At 40.7% G+C, this 20110-nt stretch overlaps 1 protein-coding gene across 2 annotated transcripts in view; it reads left to right on the top strand.

Moving 5' to 3' along the window:
• Positions 1–11433: 11433 nt before the first annotated feature.
• PDE1C (phosphodiesterase 1C, calmodulin-dependent 70kDa) overlaps positions 11434–20110 on the top strand; it is a 65722-nt gene continuing 57045 nt past the window's right edge. For both annotated transcript variants that reach the window (XM_010012089.1, XM_010012088.1), the window contains exons 1-5: positions 11434–11567; positions 12455–12637; positions 13717–13783; positions 17451–17567; positions 18666–18806. In XM_010012089.1, the coding sequence (XP_010010391.1) occupies positions 12552–12637; positions 13717–13783; positions 17451–17567; positions 18666–18806 (411 nt within the window). In that variant the 5' untranslated portion in view covers positions 11434–11567; positions 12455–12551. The remainder of the gene's footprint in view (positions 11568–12454; positions 12638–13716; positions 13784–17450; positions 17568–18665; positions 18807–20110) is intronic.

The following is a 20110-nucleotide window of genomic DNA, read 5'->3' as shown; positions in this document are numbered from 1 at the left end:
TGAAGTCAAGGCTCTCTCTAGATTCTTTGTTGTCTAATATTAGTGGAGAGGTGATGTTGCTGTGATTTCAGTCATGTACACTGGCCATTTATTGTCAGGCAATGTGCATAAACTTCATGTTTTACAAAACTTTTGGACACTGTTTGAAATTGTCTCATTGGTCTCTAGAGACAGACAGGCAGTTTGAATCAGCCTCATTTTCCTCAGTAACTATGTTTAAAAGATATCATTTAGGCTAAAACTGATCATGGTTTTTTGCTTTATTGTTCTGGTATCACCAACATAAGAAGGACATGGAACTGTTCGATCAAGTCCAGAGGAGGCCACAAGGATGATAAGGTGGCTAGACCACCTCCCGTATCATCTAAGTGCTGTATCAGCTAAGGAAGGAGGTGGATAGACAAATAAAACAGCTTTGGACAGCTTCAGTATGTGTCTGTCCCATTTTGCATTATTGATGTTGTTGTGCAATCTTATTGACATGATGCAGAAATAGGCCTCAGGAAGGTCAAGCAAACCAAGTCACTGAGACGCTGCTAGTGAAATTTCAACTAGTCATGGTGGAGCTGAAACTGAGGGTGAGGGAGGAAAATCGGAAGAAAATTTTTTTGGAAAGAGAGGCAGAAACAAGATAGTATTGGTGCCAAGGCTTCAAGCTAATCCATATTTATCATGCCTGTTTAGCAATATGTGAGGAAGGAAAAATTACCAAGAGAAGTACAAAAACATTTATCTGCAAAAAAATCTGGAGAGGGCCTGTAGGGACAGGAGAGGGGGAATGGCTTTAACCTGACAGAGGGGGGATTTAGGTTATATATAAGGAAGAAATTCTTTACCACGAGGGTGCTGAGGTGCTGGCAGAGGGTGCCCAGAGGAGCTGTGGCTGCCCCATCCCTGGCAGTGTTCAAGGCCAGGTTGGACACAGGGGCTTGGAGCAACCTGCTCTAGTGGAAGGTGTCCCTGCCCGTGGCAGGGGGTTGGAGCTGGAGGAGCTTTAAGGTCCCTTCAACACAAACCAATCAGTGATTTGATGATCTATTAGGCTGGTAATTAAAGTAGACAAAGAAGTGCTTTGCAGCACAAAGCGCAAACTACCAGGGTGTCAGTGAAGACCACTCTGTGGAGAATATTCCCAAAAAAACCCATGACTGGTACCCAATCTGAACTACTTTTTGTTACAGTTTGTGGCCTGGCAACCTCCAGCTTTCATTTCGTAGTTGCCTTTTCTTACCATTTCTCTGCAAAGACTGGTTCTCCTGATAGTGGCCAGGTTGTTAGAAATTCCTGGCATTACCAATATCTAGCTCAACACCTCCATCGTGCACAGCTGGAAGTTGACAATGGCCTTGATTTTCCAGCCTTTAGCAAAAGACAAGGGAATGTTTACCCCTTATTTTGGGAATGCTTCCCTCAAAATAAAGATAATTAAGGGTAGCAAGAATGGGCTTGTTTTGTAGCAGTATAGACCAGCCAACTTGCAGCCACCAAGAGGGATGTGATTTTGCAGTTTAATGCAAACTCTGTGGGTTTTAGGAGAACAACAGCTTGTTTTAATGACATTTGTTGAAAGGGTAAATTGTGAATTGAGAAAAGGCATATTAAATATGTGAGCTAACAAATACATGTGCTAGTATTACCAGAGAAGTGTGGTGAACTCCTGAACTCTTAGATTGATTTCTGCTTTATAGACCAGCGAATCAGCTGTGTAAATAATATCAATCGATTAGTTCTGTAATATTACTGGCCTGTATGTTGTCTTGAATGGAAATCAGAGGCAGAAAAGTCAGGATCCACATCTTACGCATGTCTAAAAGCATCAGTGCCTGGCTTTTGGCATTGGCATTGACCAATTGGCATTGGCATTTGCCTGGCATTGGCAAAACCTACTAATGAAGGGTCTAAACCTTTAAATATAAAAGAAGTGGTTGAAGTTTTTAACCAGAAATCTGAGTATTTGCCATTTATACCTGTTCAAAATAAAATCTGGAATGTTTTGTCAGTGAATTACCTCTGATGACAGCACAAATTAAATTTAGCAGCTGTGTCAAAAACATCATTCACGAGAAGATGCTTTATAAATCCAGATTATGTGTAGCACAAAGTCTTTGGTTTATATCAACTGGCCTGTCTCTAGTAGGGTCAGCGATGATGACTTCAAGAGTATGCAGCTGCCTTAGGGATCTAGAGAAGCTTAGGGATCCATTAGAGTAAAGAGAAGTTTGTCAAACCCAAACTCAGCAAAGAGCATTAAGGTTATATGGGAATTTGCCATTGATCTGTGCCTGTCTCTTGCCATAGCTGATGGGATGTAAGTGAGATATAGTCTTCATCTGGGTCTTTGGAAGTGCAGGTGGCTGAAGGTGGTCTGAAAGAAAGCAGCCTGGGAACCACTTCTCCTGCCTTTGCTTACTGGGCATTTCTGAAGACCGGGGAGGGACATATTCCTGCTTGAACTTCACACTGCATGAGGGCTCTGAATGCATTCCTAACTGCCCTGTGTGTTTCTAAAAGCTGCTCTGGAACATAATTGATTTTAGGAACTGGAAAGAATGAGATAATTGCAGACTTTCTGCCCATGGATATTTTAATGGTAACAGATGGGGAAGAACTAATGGTACAATGAAGTATTTTGGAAATCTCTGTTGAAATTCTCCCTGATCTCTGCCGTGAGCATTAAGTAAAGAGTAAGCATGGAGCTCTGACATTCAGATCAGCACAAAACAATCTGCTAGCATCAGTTGGAAGAATGACCTTGTTCAAGGACCCAGAAATGTGATAATTGTGGTTTCAAAGAAAAAGATTCCATTTGTATAAAACAAAGGGGAATGCGTCATTGAGTGCATCAACACTAAACTGATAGTATGTGCTAGTTGCCTCAAATGCAAATTTAGATGGTTCATTTTCAGGTATTTATTTTTAAAGATGCGAATTAAAAATGGTTAGATTTGTGCTTGACATATTATAACTCAGGTCATGTTTTATAAAAGGCACCAGTGATTTGGAAATCCTTAATTCCAGAAGACCTCATTTGCTATCTTTGGATCTCATTTGCAACAAATTCAGTGATCCTACAGTTTCCCAAAAAAACTAATTCACACTAACATCCCAAAAAGAAGTAGTCTGCCAAAAGGAAAGCTTTCTTTGGGAAACACCAGTTAGAAGATGGCTAGCTGTGAAGACAGAATACGGCAGCCTTTCTTTCTCTCCCACATCTGAAATCTACTCTTGTTCAGCTCTCAATTTATTCGGAGGAGTCATCTCACCTCGTCTCATCTGTCTGAAACCACAGTGACTGCCTAAGCTCATCTTTTAGCTCATTTCTGTCACCAGTAGGGCTGTGAAGGTGCATCCAAAAGCCAGTGCACCCTTTCCTGAGGAAATACATGACAGGCAGCTTTTGATGGTGGTTCATCTTGGCTCCCCTGGCTTCCATAAGCATCTGTGTGCCTGATTTCTGTAAAAGATTAGTGCTAGGTGAGGTGGTCGACTTGAATGAAAGGCTTCCAGCGACCTCATCACCAAAGAGCCTGACACCAGATTTTTACCCACATTATGGCTTTTTACTGCTTATATTTTCTGACTCAGTTCCCGACGTTCAGCATCTGAGAATGCAGAAGGTGTTTGCACATGAGAGGTGAGTGCACCTTTTAGAGGTTTTCAGTAGCAGGAGATGGAGACAAGGGTAATTCAAAGGAGTTGGTGCTGAGAAGTTGTGTAAGCTGTTGTTTCATTGAAGACCCTCCGTTAAGCCAAAGGTTGCTTCTGTTTTGGGCACAGGACTTTGTTCGTGTAATAGGTATGAAGGAATTCGTGACTGTGAAGTGAAAATATGAACTAAACATGATTTCACTTATAGTTGGCTAATGAGGTCAAAAGCTTATTTGACTTAAGGTGAGTTGAAAGAGCTGTTCATCATCTTGCCAAGGCCACTGAACTTATCATTGTTGCATTTTCATGCTTCTGAATAATACAAGATTAATTGATTACTTCAATTCTATACATTTTTTATTATTAGTACTCTTCAAAGGAAGAAAGATATTTCAGGAAACATGAGGAAGGCAAAACAATTACTTGGGAAATTGCTTGTAATTTCTTCTGATGAAAAATGCCAGTGCAGCAATGCTTTGTGTTTCAGTGATTGCTCCTTGAAAATACATGTTTTTTCTTCCTCTGGATGTTGTCACTGGCATTTTTCTGCACGGAAGCAGTGACAGAAGATAACTGTCCAGCCTAATACATATCCATGGGGTCACAGGCTGCCAGCGACTGTTTTCAGTTGTGTTTTGAGGATTACCACTGGAGCTGGCTTTCTAGGTTGTCTTTTCCTCAGTGGTTCACACATGCTGTATATACAGAGCCTTAGACTAAGATGTGGCAGCCTGTGGAATGAATCACACCTGCTGACTGTTAGGAAAAGACGTGGTGAGCTCCTGGATTACTAGCAGTAATGATGGTGGTTTTCCAGAGAAGGGCAATATACCATAGATCAGAAGGCAGGGGTTTGTCTTTCAGTTCAGTTTGTCTTTCCAGCCAGTAGGAACATCCCTTGGAATTATTCTGTGTGTAAACTGAAGCTGCCATTTATGCAGTCAGGTCTATTTCTGATTGTTGTTTTGTTAATTTCTAACGTTTCTGGTTGCTTTGATTTATTTGATTTTTTTTTAAGCTATTTCAGCTGGCTGGGATGTTCAAGAATGTTATCATGAATTTGCTGTCTTTGAAAACATTCTCTTGGGTTTTCTTTACATAAGGGTAATTTGACTTAACAAAAGCCACATAAACAGAGTGGTAGCAGAAGGTGCTTCTTATTCATGCCCACAGGGTCAGAGGGACAAAGATTTGCTGAAGCTGAAGGTGTTCCTCATTGATGTCTAATAGAAATGATGTTCTTTTTGTTTGCAGAAAACTCATGAAGGACCTTACTGTAAATGGGATGAATCTCATTGTGTGCCAGTTTTTGCTCGTGAACCTCTGTGATGAACAGAACTGTGAATAGTGTCCCATACTGAAGTTATTGCTGACAGTATGTGGGGAGAATTTTGTGTATCTAAGCATTAATCATGGCAAGATTATTAGAAATGGTTTCTTACATGGATGTAGCAGCTTGAGTTCTTACCTAATACGCAACTATAACACCTTTGACAAGTATCCCCATTGAAAGCTGCTGACATTTGAGAGTGAAGGACTGAACAGCACAAAGTTACTTCACAAGAATAGGGAGAGGCAATGGGAGCAAACCTGATTTCTTACAGCCTGTGTTACAGGATCTTTTATATTTATAGGGAACCCCCAACCTGTTTGCTCATGGAATGCAGTGTCAGAATTACACTGACTGCAACAGGATGTGATCTGCCTAAGGAAAAGTGGGTTCTAAAGCTTTGGAAACTTTAAGAATAGCATGAACAGATTCTCCTCCTGGGATAGGAAATCAGCAGTCAGGATATGACTCTTCATGTTTTGTTGCTGCATACACTCATTTTTGTCAGGCATTAATAGCCTTTAGTTTAGAATTTTCTTGTACCATATGTCCTTTGTATATCAGTACAACCTGGCACATCAGTAAAACTCTCACAAAAGAGTTGAGAATGGACATTCTCATGTATAGCTGTAGCTATGGAATGATTTAATGTTATGGAAAGGTTTTCTCTGTTTGTGTGTATGAACTACCTATGTCTTTAAAAGGAAATAAGAATGACATATCTTTTCTGGGGTTGTTGGAAGCCAGTCACTCCTTTTAGCTAGCTGTGTCACTACTAGCAATGGTGGGAGACGTTCTAATGTTGCTCAGATCTCTTAAAGTTTTTTCAGAACTTGCTCATGTTTTGCAGAAAGATGAATCAAAAACCTTTTTTTGGTGTGGTGTGGACCACATTTACCACCTTCTCCTCCTCCTCAGGCAGGAGGAAGCTTTGAATACTTTCTTCTAACCCATATTTATAGCAAACTTTTGAACTCACAACCCAGGCAATCTGCTCATGAGGATTTTCTGATCTAGGGTACAAGTGCCTTCACTGAGCTGAGGGACTGACTTATCAAAGATGATTCCCTCAGTCTGCCACCTGAGCTCTGGGATGTCCAATTTCCATATGTGTTAGAAGGGACCAAGCGGCAGTCACTTCATCCCAGGGTTCCCCTGTCTGATGAGGGCCTTTGCTTTCTGGGCAGTGTAACTTGTATCAGACATAACAGAGGCTTGTGAATGGCATTTGAGCTCAAAGAATCAGTGACAATTGATGAAAGAACATGGTCTCAACGGAGTACATGAGACATGCTCTAGCGTGTGCTGTGTTCAACAGCTTGCCCTCTTTCCCCACCTACAATAAAAAAATCTCTGCTTTCTACAAACCTCACCTGGAAGGTAGTAGGTTATCATGGTGGAACCAACATATTAATCAGGTTCTGCAGTCAATATCAAACTGCTGAGGTGTTAATATCAACAGTAAAACAGGGATAAATATTCCATCCTCGTTAATCTGTAATGATATTTTTAATGTGCTTTCAAAGTAGCTATTTTCCTCAGATGGCCCAATCCTAGAATGGTTTGGGTTGAAGGGTCCTTAAAGCTCATCCAGCTCCAACCCCTGCCACGGGCAGGGACACCTTCCACTCGAGCAGGTTGCTCCAAGCCCCTGTGTCCAACCTGGCCTTGAACACTGCCAGGGATGGGGCAGCCACAGCTTCTCTGGGCACCCTGTGCCAGCGCCTCAGCACCCTCCCAGGGAAGAGCTTCTGCCTCAGAGCTCACCTCAGTCTCCCCTCTGTCAGCTTAAAGCCAAAAACTGAGTTTTATGGTTGAAAACGTGTGGTGAATCACAGTCGTAAGGCTTTGAAAAGAAATACAGAGACCAGCCACACAGCTTTGCACACTTTACACTGGTCGAAGGAACGTGCCCTCTGTATTCAGACATGTGCTTTGCATGTTAATAGAAGCTGACTGGTATCCAGACCTTCGTGGTGTTAATGTTCTCTGCAGTGATAACAACAGCATAAAAGCAAGCCCTCTGGCTAAGGAGATAAATATTTGTACACTGATACTGTTTTATTTATAACAGAGAAGACAATGCTTGGAGCAGTTACTCAGAAATTGTACATTTTAAGACAACAGCCTCACTTTCTTCTGTTCCTCAGTTAGGATCTAGAGTGGCTTTGGGTCTTTGAGCTGTATAACTCTCATGGACTGAGGACAGTGGCCCAGTTTCTAGTCATTTGCTTTCTATCTGCCTGAATCTTATGATAGGATGTACTTTAGGAAACACTAAAAAGAGCAGGAGTGGGGCTGTGGGAAAGCTTTGGATAACCTCTCACCTTCACTGAGGACCCAACCCACCTGCTCTACACAGATGGGTTGCTCTGCTGAATTCAGTGGGATAATTTGCAGCTACTCCCAGGGATAGGGAGTATAAAACCCATAAACCCACCATGTTTTATGGTGGGTGCATGCAGATCTTTTCCTTGGAAGGGCACTGTGGGAGGCTGTATTCTGGAATGGGCCCTTTTCCAAGATTTTACACCTACTTGAGTTCCTTGTTGGGTCAGGCAAAGTTAAAAGGCATAGCGCTGCTCAGGACTGGGATTGTTCTTTGGATAGTTAGGGGATTATTCTGAAGGCTAAAACGTGAAATAACTGAGTTGCACAAAGGCTCTCAGACCTTTTCCATTATATTTGGCACATGTTCACAGAGAATTTGCAGACTGGAGGAATAGCTTCCCTTGGAAATCTCATTAAGAAAAGCATTAGCTGTGTCTTAATATAATTAAACAGCTAGATTTAGAGCTAACATTGTGTGACTAACCCGTTCTTTGTAACTGCTGTACTGATGACCATAATCTGAGAAACTTCTGGCTGACCTACTGCCTGGCTCACTTGTGACGTGTGCCATGGTTTTAAGACAGCTTAATATTAGAAGTGGTTAACAGCTCCCTTCTGGCCCGGAATCTCCTTATGCACAGGCAATGGATGCTTCTCCAACTGGCTCCATGGCCTTCAGTGGAACAAGGTCTGGTAAATCTGTGAATTTTTAGTTCTGAATTTGGGAGGAAAAGGGAAAAAAAAAAGGAATGAAAATGTAGGTTTTGATCAGTCTATAAAGAACTTCTTAAATCAGGACAGAACAAAACATGCTTTGGTTGAAAAATACATTTTGTTCATACAAAACAGTCCCAATAAAAGCAAAGTAAATGATGAACTGGGTTCCTTAAATTGATGGTGATAATTATATCAGTGTATTTCTTTTAGCAGCTTGGCAGACTCAGCATTTTCCTGTGAAGCGGTATGTGGGACCCCACTGCAATGACTAGTCTTACCCTAGTCTGTAGGGTAAAGATAGGAAGTCAGCATCTTGCCATGTGCTTCCATGGCTTTAACACAAGCTCCTAAAAAAAAAACAAGTTAAAAGTTTCTGGTAATGGTTTTATTTCAGTCTGAACAGTTTGGTGAATTTGATTGAATTCCAGAATTACTTCATCCTCCCCGAAACAGAGTTTTTCAGCTAATAAATCCTCCTGAAATGCCCTTCAGTAGGACAGCCTGGCCTTAACTTCGTGACTGCATTTAAGGCTACTTAAAAAAACCCCAGAGGTACATGGAATGCATTAAAGACAAACTATCACCAGGCTTTTATTTAGTAAAGGTAACTGGCAGCAGCTGCTGTGACTCAGTGAATCAGAAATAGTAGTAGATAATGGATGGTAAGACAAAGACAGTGTAATATTTTTTCACATGAGAGCGCCTGATCGTGTGACAAGGTTTTATTATAACAACTGTACTTCTGTTTTTCCAAATGATTGATGCACGCAGTACTCTGCATAATCTCTGATGATGAATGTTGGTGCCATGAAGCAACCATTACTCACTGTGCTATTATTGAACATGAATTTTGAATGACTTGTGGCATAGGGCTGCTGGGTACTTAAATCAATGAAATAAGAGCCAGGAAGAGCCAAAGATAATGTTCCTCCTGCAGTATTGACTCCTGTGGTTTATGCACAAATGATGTTTCTGGTAACTAGTTAAGGGGTCACATCTATGGACTCCCCATACATGGGATGAAGGAAGGAGGAGGCATAAGAACCAATGCTTACTGTTTGGGTATGAAAGTTGTTTTGGTTTTTTCTCTTCCTTCCATCCTGCATTGGTATGAAAAGCTGGGAATGGTTAGGAGGGATCAATGGTTTGGCTTTAGGGAATTCATCTTCCACTTGTGCTGCCTGAGGATGGAACTAACCTGAAAGGTGGGGGAGCAGCTTTCCTAGCTGTGCTCGTCAAACACAACACGTTGCTGCTCACACCTGGTGGTTCAGTTACACAGAAGAGGAGTATGGGAGTACCAAGACACATTCCTTTTTCCATGGGGCTGAGGTTGCTCCATGGATTACCCATGCTGGGTTCCAGGATTGGAGGGAAATGTGCTGGCATAGTTGAATGCTCTCCACCTGGCTTTCAAAGATGAGGAGAGTTGCACTCACTATAGTTGTACATCACTGACCTTCCCATCTCCATTCCCACATCAGGCATGAAGTATTGAACAAGACTTTTGGTTCTTGACCGCTGACAAGTGGATGAGTTAATCCTCCAAGAGATGGAGGGTCCACTTCTTGCTAAAGCTTCTTTGTAAAGCTAAATATGTAGCTGTGTATCAGCAATACCACTGTCAGCAGAAGTGGAGTTTATGTGACATGGCCAGAGGACCAACCAGTATTTCCTGTGATCTTTGTTCTCCACAGCCTCACAGTTTATGTGGGGAGAGGAGGAGGAAGGTTACTCAGCTGGAAAGAACTGTTGGTGCAGTGCCCCCAGGCAGACTGGCTGCTCCTGAGCTCTGCCATGAAAATACAGCCCCATGGAGACTTCGTTTCTCCCGAAAGCACTGATTCCACAGGGGCATTGTGGTAGCAGGGGAATACAGATACTTAATTTTAACAACTTCTTGCATATGTCTACTTTAGGAGGTTGGGCTCTCACTATGGTAAATAAAGTGAGAGCAGACCTCTATATTGGGGTCTAGCTCTGGATTACCATGTGGAAAAGGTATTTTTTTCCTTGGAATATAGAAAAAGCTGAGGAAGAGTCATCTCCTAAGTAGAAGACAGATTTTAGATGACATGACTACTCCTCTACGGTTTTGCATCTTGAATAGGACAAATTTACAACTTGTGATTTCTGCTGCACTGCTAAATATATATTTAAATGTTTATTTAACTTCTGTTTAACAACGATGGAGATATTCCCAAAAAACTCTTAACATGTCAAATCTTTATACCATTGTCCTTTTAAAGGAATGACAATGTTCGTCTTCTAATTGTAAGCATGTATATTCTTGGATTGTTTAAAATATTTAGATTTTACTTTTGCATTCTCATCTCCTCTTTCTTCCTTTTTTTTTTTCTAATTTGCCACAGATGGTTGAGTGAAGGAGAGGAGAAGACAAAAGAAAATTGCATTAATATATTGATTGTATTTGACACAGGAGCTATCTATGTTTTCAGAGTCTGTTCCTCCCCCCCTCTCCCAATAATAACCTCATAAAAAACTTCTGTGAAATCTATTTAGTATAGATGGGGTAGCCTAAGGATGACCGCTTGATCTAAGGAAAATCACAGCGTTTCCTAACCCTGTATTGTATTTCTGCAATAGTATTTCTAAATACACTGTACTATGATTTTACATACCTGTTCACATATCCTCATAAATGGCTGATATTTGCCAACAGATACTGCTCAAGAAGTTACTTCCTTTCTTATGGCTGGAATGAAATTTCCCTCTCTTAGCTCCTCTGTTAAATGCCAAGTGATTTCTATTTTAACTTATTTCAGTATGAGTAGGGGACAGTCATAACTCACTGACTTATTTGAGCATAAATGTAACGTGATGCTTGCCTGGTATCATTGTGACTGATCTTTGAAAAGGGATTTTTATTGATTTCTTGTATATGGCTTAAAGAATCTTGTGGACTTCCGAAAGTTTTCACCTGCCAGTCATAGAACCATAGAATGCCAGGTTGGAAGAAACCTCAAGGATCATCTGGTCCAACCTTTCTTGGCAAAAGCATGACCTAGACTTAGATGTCCCAGCACCCTGCCCAGTCACATCTTAAACATGTCCTGTGTTGGGGAATCCACCACTTCCCTGGGGAGATTTTTCCAATGGCTGATTGTTCTCATTGTGAAAAATTTGTCTCTAGTGTCTAAATGGAATCTCCCTGGGATTAATTTGTGCCTATTACTCATTGTGTTTTCTACGTGACTCCTTCTAGAAAGGGAGTCTCCATCTTCTTTGTAGCCACTTTAAATACTGGAACATGATTATAAGGTCTCTCCTGAGCCTTCTTTTCTCTAGGCTGAACAAACTCAATCATGTATGCTAGGTCTCATGCTAGATCCAGTTTTGAACTGGCACCCACTCTCAGACCTGTTTCTCTTTGTACTAATCAGATATCTGTTTTTCTTTTATCTAGGTTACGGTCTTTGGTAAAACAGTTAGAGAGAGGGGAAGCTTCAGTTGTAGACCTAAAGAAGAACTTGGAATATGCTGCGACTGTTCTTGAGTCAGTATACATTGATGAAACTAGGTGAGTTAACTACAGACAACAGCACTCTTCTTTTATCTGTATCTACCACCGAGACAAAATTGTAATTTATACATTAGCTGGAAAAATTGTTTTAGCCAAGATTTATTACTCACAGACATGATGTTTTTAATCATTAAAATATTGTATTCTGTGTAGAGTAGATCTTCACTCTTTGGTCTAAAAGCTTCTTTAAGTTTTCTGTGGCAGGGAAGGAGATAAAAAACAATCATACATTTAATATATATTCTCTTGGAGAAATGTTTTCATAATAATTGTGTCCCACTTTTCTGGAAAGTTTCTAAATTCCTACTTCTCTGTTCCTTTTGAATCATGTTAAATCACAGAATCATAGACTAGTTTGGGTTGGAAAGGACCTTAAGATCATCTAGTTCCAAATTTTTTCACTTGCGTCAAGTCTTTGAAATTAAAAAAGGTCATGATAGAGGTAGGCTGATAAGATGTTGCAGAAGAGTTCTCCTCTCTGTTATATGCTAAATGCACTGGCAGAGTCACCTGAGATGACCAGAATGAGAGACAACTGTATGATACTAATTGGGAAGTTAGACATGACTGTAAATAAGCTGTGAAGGGCAGAAAGGTCAGGAATATTGACAAGCTGAAGATGCGAATTCAGTGGATGATGATGTAGTTGTCCTTCAGAAGGCTGATACTTGTTTGTTGGCCCAATAGTGAGTTTCACAATCTGACATTTAACTATACAAGAGAATATACAATCTGTTGAAGACTTGTACGATTGTGTTCCATTAGGGCTGATGAACTTTTAACAACTGCTTTAATTAGAATATATATAAGTTTCTTTTTTGATTATAATGTTGCAGTGTTCTCCAAGGGAGTCTATTTAGCCATCTTTTTCCTCCCTTTTCTAGGCGTTTACTGGACACAGAAGATGAACTCAGTGACATCCAGTCCGACTCCGTGCCCTCGGAGGTCCGGGACTGGTTGGCTTCTACCTTCACACGGCAAATGGGGATGATGCTCAAAAGGACGGAGGAAAAACCCCGGTTCAGGAGTATTGTCCATGCAGTACAAGCTGGGATATTTGTGGAAAGGTGAAGGAGCATGTAATTACATTGTTCTAGTAGCTTAGTATGACTGGTATGAACTGCAGACCATGACTGATGTGAAAACTCAGGAGCTTAGGAAGGATTTAAAAAAACCCACTGAGTTCTCTCATTCTTCTCTGTTGTGATTTGCATCAGAGGAGGGGGTAAAAGAATTCTGTAATTTGGGGAATGGGTGAATTTAATTCTCCAAAGAGGGATGAATGTTTTCAGGTCTGAGTGCAGAGCATGACCAAAAAAAAGGCAGGGGGGAAGTGAAGGAAGACTTCACACAGGTTCATTTCAGATGGGAGAAGAGAGCTTTTCGTCATCTCTTTTTAGTTCTGTGTTGCTTAAGTGCAAAAAAGGGTGGCCTGTGGGAAGGCACTTTAGCTATGACAGTGTTTCTGTATTCACCATGCCTGTTAAACACAGTGTGGCTTGAAAACAAGTTTAAAACCTGGTACATGCTTCAGTACTTTGTTTAGTATGGTTGCAGATGTTTATTATTGCCTTACTCTTTCTCTCTCTTTCTCCCTCTCATACACACACACAGTGAACACCCAAAAGATTTTATAGCAGTCTTAAACAAATGCAGACAACAGTAACAGCTGTACTGAACTAGAGTTGATTCATTGCAGACAACAGGTGATTTCTGATGTATATTCAGAATTAGCTCACATGTGGATCAGCAAGGAGCAAGGGAACTGAAAGAGCAGTGTAGTTATCTGCAAAAAATGGGGAACATCTTGTTTATTTGAGTGTAGCCTTTCCCTCTGATGAAGACCTGATTTTGGCAGGTTCTCTGTGATGTCCTGCCAGGTAACAAGCTACGAGATACCAGGGAGTAGAGTGTCTTAAGGCAGGCTATACAAAAAGAATAGTAGAGAGAATATATAAGTTAGTTAGGAACTGTATAATAGCAAGTTAGGAACAAGAAGGAATAACCCCCCCCAAATTGGAGCTAGGGTTTCCTGAGCTAAATAGGTCTCCTGTAATGGTCTGTTGCTTTATTGGTTTTGGTTGGTTGTTTGGCTTGTTTTGTTTAAATCTATTTATGTGTTACCTTATCTATTTTTTCTTGGTAGAATGTACAGACGGACTTCAAATATGGTTGGTTTGAGCTACCCGCCAGCTGTAATTGGAGTGCTAAAGGTAATCCAAGTAAAAAGGTGTTGGGGGTGGTGGTTCTGTGCAAAGCATCAAGTAACACTGCGATATTTGACTTGGTAAGGGGGTCTTAGTACTTGCTCTTTCCTTCTCTTTGACATTTAGTTTAGTTCACATACATTAATCATTTACTGGCCTAAGGGAATAGCCTTTCAATAAGGGAAAAAATAGTGTTCAAGGCTGTGGCCATTATGAGGTTGTGAAGGTTACAGCTCTGTTCTAGATTACAGTGATTAAACCGAGGACTTCATGATGTGCTGGAATCAATCACAACCTCCCACAAAGAAGAAGGAAAACATCAGTGGAGTGAGGTGGAGGAGGACAAGGATAGGTTGCTGTGAGAGAAGGGAATTTCTTCCATTGCTTCAGCTTCAGGTCTTCAAGGTGACAATCAGTTTAGGAATAGCGACCCTTTTATGACTTTCAGGGGAAAACTGATTAGTCAGAAGTAGTCAGAAAGAAAAAGAAAAAGAAGAAAGATTCAATCCATGAGACAATTGCAAGGTTCTTGCTTTAGGCAGGAATTATCAAACTACAAACACCAGTTAGCAACCAACTTCCTACACAGCAGCTTTGCAGACTACATGTTGCATGTGGTTCAAGCAAGCCATGCAATAGCAAAAAAAGAGGTGATACAGTGGGGCAATCATCCTGGTCTGTCATTTGACTAGTGCCATACATACCATTCATACAGACATGTTTGAATGAGTATGTTGATTTACCCAGTAATTTGTGGTGATCTGCTGTTCAGCACTGTAGTGCTAGAGGCAGAACTTCACATTAACTAACTGCTGAAGTAGTTACCTACTTTAGAAGTGGATTTTTCAGCCTTTTCTGATGCCCATGCTGTCACTGCAGTATTTTCTCGGCTAGCTAATATCCAGGTAATGAACACAGAACCTGTTGTCACTTGCAGTGTCTGCAGTATAGATTTCAAAAATCAAAAGCTTGTCTGTGGCTACAGAAATGTCAGGCCTTCCAGTTTTTCTCCTCCATCACAAGACATCTATGAAGTTCTGTGTCCCTTTTGATCTCTCCCTAATATAGGGGTCATTTCTGTGTTAAAATCGCTATTTTTAGGTCATAAAATCCACTAATTTTCAAAGCATAATTGGTGCTGCTGCAAGCCTCTGAGCCATCTGTGGCACTGTCATGCTTCTGTTAAGAGGATTTTCCCCCCTAGTTATGCAGGGTAAAATGCTGCTGTCATTATTGTCAATAGCAAAACTTCTGTTTACTTGACAAGAGCAAGGATTTCTCCCTCAGTAAAATCTAAATAGAGCTATCATAAAACTTAGCATCTTTATGGTTATATTATTTTGTGCAAACGAACAATTCTGATGCACTGTTCTGCAATTTCATTGTTTGGTAAATTTTATCTGCTGCAAGAGCACAACATTAGCTATAGGGAATGTACATAAAGAAAAAAACCCTTTTATTTCTACAAAACACAATTGCCTTATAGTGAATTAAATTTCAGCATAGATAAGACATCATTTTCAATGCCATATGACCAAAAAGTAAATTATTATATATATGCAAGTGTTACATTAATTTGCTTTACTAAGTGATTACAAAATAAAACCACTTAAAACCCAGGAAAATACAGTTCACTGAGTGGATGCTTTGGGCATTATTTTTCTTGCCCATTTTCTAAGTGTGTTAAAGGGCTTTAAAACATGTTTTCTTGGTGGAACTTTTTCTTCCGTTGTTTTTCCTCTCCAACACCCACTGAAGGTGTTGAAAAGCTGCAATTTATGATTGCTGTTCTGTAACTTGGGCCACAAATCATCTCTGGAGAAGCTTGACCCTGCCTTCAGTGTGTGGCTTCACACAGCTTGTGATATCAACTGCTCTGCAAGCAAGTGATTTACTAGGATAGATGAAAGCATGATGAAGCTAAACCTTCAGCATCCTTGATATTGCCTCACTAATTAGCCTCTCTGTGGACTGTACTTCCACAAGAGGAAAACTCAGCTCTGTGTAATCAACATTATGCAAGTAGCAAGGTTATGAGGTTCAGCCCATGCTGGAGAGAGCTGGTACCAGGATACACTGGTCTCATTCAGAACATAAGAAGTCCTGTAGCTATGCTGATGTATGGGTGACCAACCACAAGGTGGTTAAATGTCATTGCCCTTTGCATTTGACTTGAAGTCAGGTCCTTACTTGGAACATGACCATGACAACAAAGGTGGATTGGGCTTTAAGAGCTCAGTAGATAATTGTAATGTAGAATTGCTAAGAAAAGATGGCAGATTTTTAGATAGACTCTAATCCTTAACCCCCATTTCTTGCACTGGGAGCAGCTGTAGTTGTCTGTCTTTCTTGGTGGAAGTGCCACAAGGAAATGGGAGGTAACCTGCAACAGAGTTTGGAAGTGGAAGGAAACTTCCATGTATGGATGTCAATCTTTAATATGTGGTTTAAGGAGTGTCGTTTGGATAAATCCCTGTGGGAAGTACATCAAAGTTCTCAGCAGGTAAGAGAGATTGAGACCTGGTCCTGTGCCAGATGCAGCTGCGTGGTTGGTCTGTATGTCATCCTTGCAGCTATAACTTTTTCTCTTTGTTGTTAGGAGAGAAAGCTTCATAGGGTTTCAGGCACATCCATTTCTGAGATCAGGAATCACTCATTATCTTGCTAGATAATCTTGCTGTCAGCTCCCACGACCTTCCCTAAGAGTTGAGATTTGAACTCAACCTTCTACAAGAAGGTTTATTCCTTATACTTCATATTTATGAGCCGGGAAGAGAACTTTCCTTCCTCAATCTCTTGACTGACCACCCTGAAACATTATTATATCATTTACAGCTGACTGGAACTTTCCCAGCTAGAATTACATGTTTACTCTTCTGTTATATAGGTTGGGGTTTATATCATTGTTAGCACTTCATGTAACCTTTCGGTGATTTTCTCCTGCTCTGTAGTTTTCTGAAAGCCCTAATGGAATCATTTATCTTAAAAAAAAATTAAGGAAAATTAGGGTCATGCTGCCCTTGGCCAATTTAAGCTGCAGTAAACACAATTCAGGATTAATATTAGAATCAGAAGGATCTCTTTGCGTGCAGCAAGGTAGTTCTAGTTAGTTATTCTTTTGGTTGATTAAACAGTAAGTGGTAAAAAGTACAGATGTCTGTATTTTTTTTAACTGCAAAAAAACATATCACCTTATTCTGTTTCAAGCCTGAGTAAAGCATTGGAATGCTTTGCTCACAATACAAAGTCATAAGAATTCTGTAGGGACAGCAAAATGCAGAGGCTTTAATATAATTAAAAAGCATATCTTTGTTACTGCTGTTTCCTTCAAAGATAATATTCCTTTTCACAGACAGAGCATGTGGGTAGGGGGTGGTAAAATCAGTCATATAGGGCCATCCCAGTATTTCAGATACTAAAGATATGGAATATTTTTGGATTCAGTCTTTCCTGATTAAATTCTGGTCTGGAGAATTGCCATGTTTAGAATAAACAAGCAGCATACATGTGCTTAATGAAAGCTTCTTAAATATGAGTCATACAATACCAAATAGTAAATTAGACTCCACATTGGTTCTTTAATTCTCCATTTGTAGATGTAAAATGATAGAAATCGAACTACCATTGTAAAAGGGATGACCATATTAACTGTCTTTTCTTCCCCCTCTTGCAGAATGTAGACAAGTGGTCCTTTGATGTATTTGCACTAAATGATGCAAGTGGGGATCATGCACTGAAATTCATTTTCTATGAACTTCTCACACGCTATGATCTGATCAACCGCTTCAAGGTCAGTAGTTAGAAGATGGGTCTCTTCTTCCATCTCAGATTTTGTTCAAATTCCCCCTCCTCCTGCTTGAAGAAGTTGAATGTTCAGAACTGCATCCTCCACTGATACATATGGAAATACAAGCGTTTAGGGTATTTGCTGTTTGGGGAGATGAAGCTGGAGAACCCATGCTGTCAACTGACACTACCTGTGTATCCCCTCTAGAAATGCCCTGAATTGCATTTTCTCAAGTATGCACAGTTCTGCTCTTGGGGTCAGAAAAGTATGGCAAGCACGTGGGATGGTTGTTCTTAGGTCTCTTCTCAGGTCTCTTCTCCCGAGTAACAAGTGGTAGGACAAGAGGAAATGGCCACAAGCTGTGCATGGGGAGGTTTAGACTGGAGATTAGGAACAATATCTTCCTGAAAGGGTGCTCAGGCATTGGAACAGGCTGCCCAGGGCAGTGGTGGAATCGCCATCCCTAAAGTGTTGAAAACCATGTAGGTGAGGCCCTTAGTGACATGGCTTAATGGTGGACTTGGAGATGCTGGGGGAATGGTTGGATTGATGATCGTAAAGGTCTTTTCCAACCTTGTTGATTCTGTAATTCTGTGATTTTGCCATGAAAAGCCAGAGGTCTGATAAACGTATCGTACTCTTAGTAGAGTATCTCAGACTTGCTATACGATGTGCTCCATCAGGAAATCTTGAATATGCATAGTAAAGCAGAGATGTATTCCAGTGGGTTGTGGGGAGAACAGACAGATGCTTGCGGCCTAATTAGAAATATTTCTCCAGGGGCAATCAATCAATCAAGTGCTCTCTGTTACTTTTTATACTCTATGTGTCTTCCAGACAGCATTTTGTAGTGTACTTACTTGTCTGTGTTTATATGTGGGAATGAGTCATCCATAATGTAACTAAGGATAGGAAAGCCAGTTTGAGGAAGTAACCTGGATTCACCCTCTCTTAAGTGCCTGTTTCAGATATTTTAGCATGTTTATTTGTGAAGTACAAACTGCCTTTGGGACCTGTTATCGAAATGCTGCCCTCTGAATGCTGGCCATTAAAGGTGATTCTTTTGGTTTTAATCCATTTGTTTTTAATTGCTTTACTCAGATCCCCATTTCTGCCCTGGTGTCCTTTGTGGAAGCTCTGGAGGTTGGCTACAGCAAACATAAAAATCCTTACCACAACCTGATGCATGCTGCAGATGTGACGCAGACAGTCCATTACCTCCTTTTCAAGACAGGCGTAGCAGTAAGTACAGGACTTGGCATCCTGAATATATAATGAGATTACAACAGTTTTTACTCAGTAAGCAGATTATGATTATCCCCAGTAGAAACCATTTGCACTGTAGACAAACTTCATTTGATATGCCTGTACTAATGAAAGTAGAGATTTAGGCTTATTTAGAACTAGAAGGAAGGTGAAGATGTTGGTAATTCTTTTAACAGTGATCTAAAAGAGGATGAATGATAAACCCAAGCTGAGGTTTTCACTCTGCTGCAGATCTCCTGGGTGATGCTGCTTTGCAGCATGTGGACTGCATCACTCTAATGTGTTTTGTAGACTTTGAAGACAGTCGGAGAAGCCATGTGCTTAAGATGGTCAGAGCAAAAAGAAACAGTTGTGCGTATCCCAGGCTCCAATCGGACTGAGAAGCAAACACAAGAAATGGATAAATAGCTGTCTTCCATTCTCTCTGTAATGTGTTTCAACCTTATCTCAAGCTGGCAGCAAATGCACAACCCTATCTTCCCCAGTGTATGTCTTAAAAGATTTTCTCTCATGCATTACCTATCTCCAGTAAATATCTGCATCCACTCACCTCTCCAAGTCACCTGCTGTTGTGATGCCTGAAGTGACAAATAAGAACTCCTCAGCATTAAAATGCTTTCTTGTTTAATGTATCCGAAGTATTTTTCCTCTCTGTTTCAGAGGAAACCATGTTCTGAAATACGTGCAGGGGTCAGAGGATGTGCATATGCTAAATTGACATCTGTAGAGGGGAAACTACAATTTATGCGTGTGAGCATATGTACATGTGGCGCTGAAGCCAGTGAGTAATTTGCTTGAGCTGACCCCTTCCCTTTAGTATTCCTACTGTAATAAGCTACTCACAAGGTATCCCATGAAGACTGTTATGCTGGAGTGGCACTCCAGAGGATATAGCAAAGTGTCTGCTCTTTCCCAAGAATAATCCCAAGCACTGATTGTTCCCACAGCCAACGGTATGTGGCATTTGTTTAGGATCTAATGTAGCACAATAAGAAACTACTCTTCTGCTATCAGGAAGAAGGGACTCCCCATCCTGCACTCCAACAGTGACATTTCAGCTTTGCTTCCCTTGTTAGAACTCTTTCTTAATCTGTGTTTTTGATCCTTTTTTCTCCCTTAGTTTCCACCCCACCTCCCCTGCAGGATACAATCCATTTCAATGTGCACAGATTCATGTAGTCTGAAAATGAGCTCCAGAGGTCAGTGGTCCTGACCTCCTGCTCATAGCAGGGCCACCTTCTAACATGCATAGTATGTTCCCTCGTAGTAAAGAAAGGTAG

Source organism: Nestor notabilis, unplaced genomic scaffold (assembly GCF_000696875.1).
Source record: "Nestor notabilis isolate BGI_N333 unplaced genomic scaffold, ASM69687v1 scaffold8343, whole genome shotgun sequence".
NCBI lineage: Eukaryota > Metazoa > Chordata > Aves > Psittaciformes > Psittacidae > Nestor > Nestor notabilis.
The sequence above is the reverse complement of the archived record's forward strand: the minus strand, read 5'-3'. Positions and strand labels throughout refer to the sequence as shown.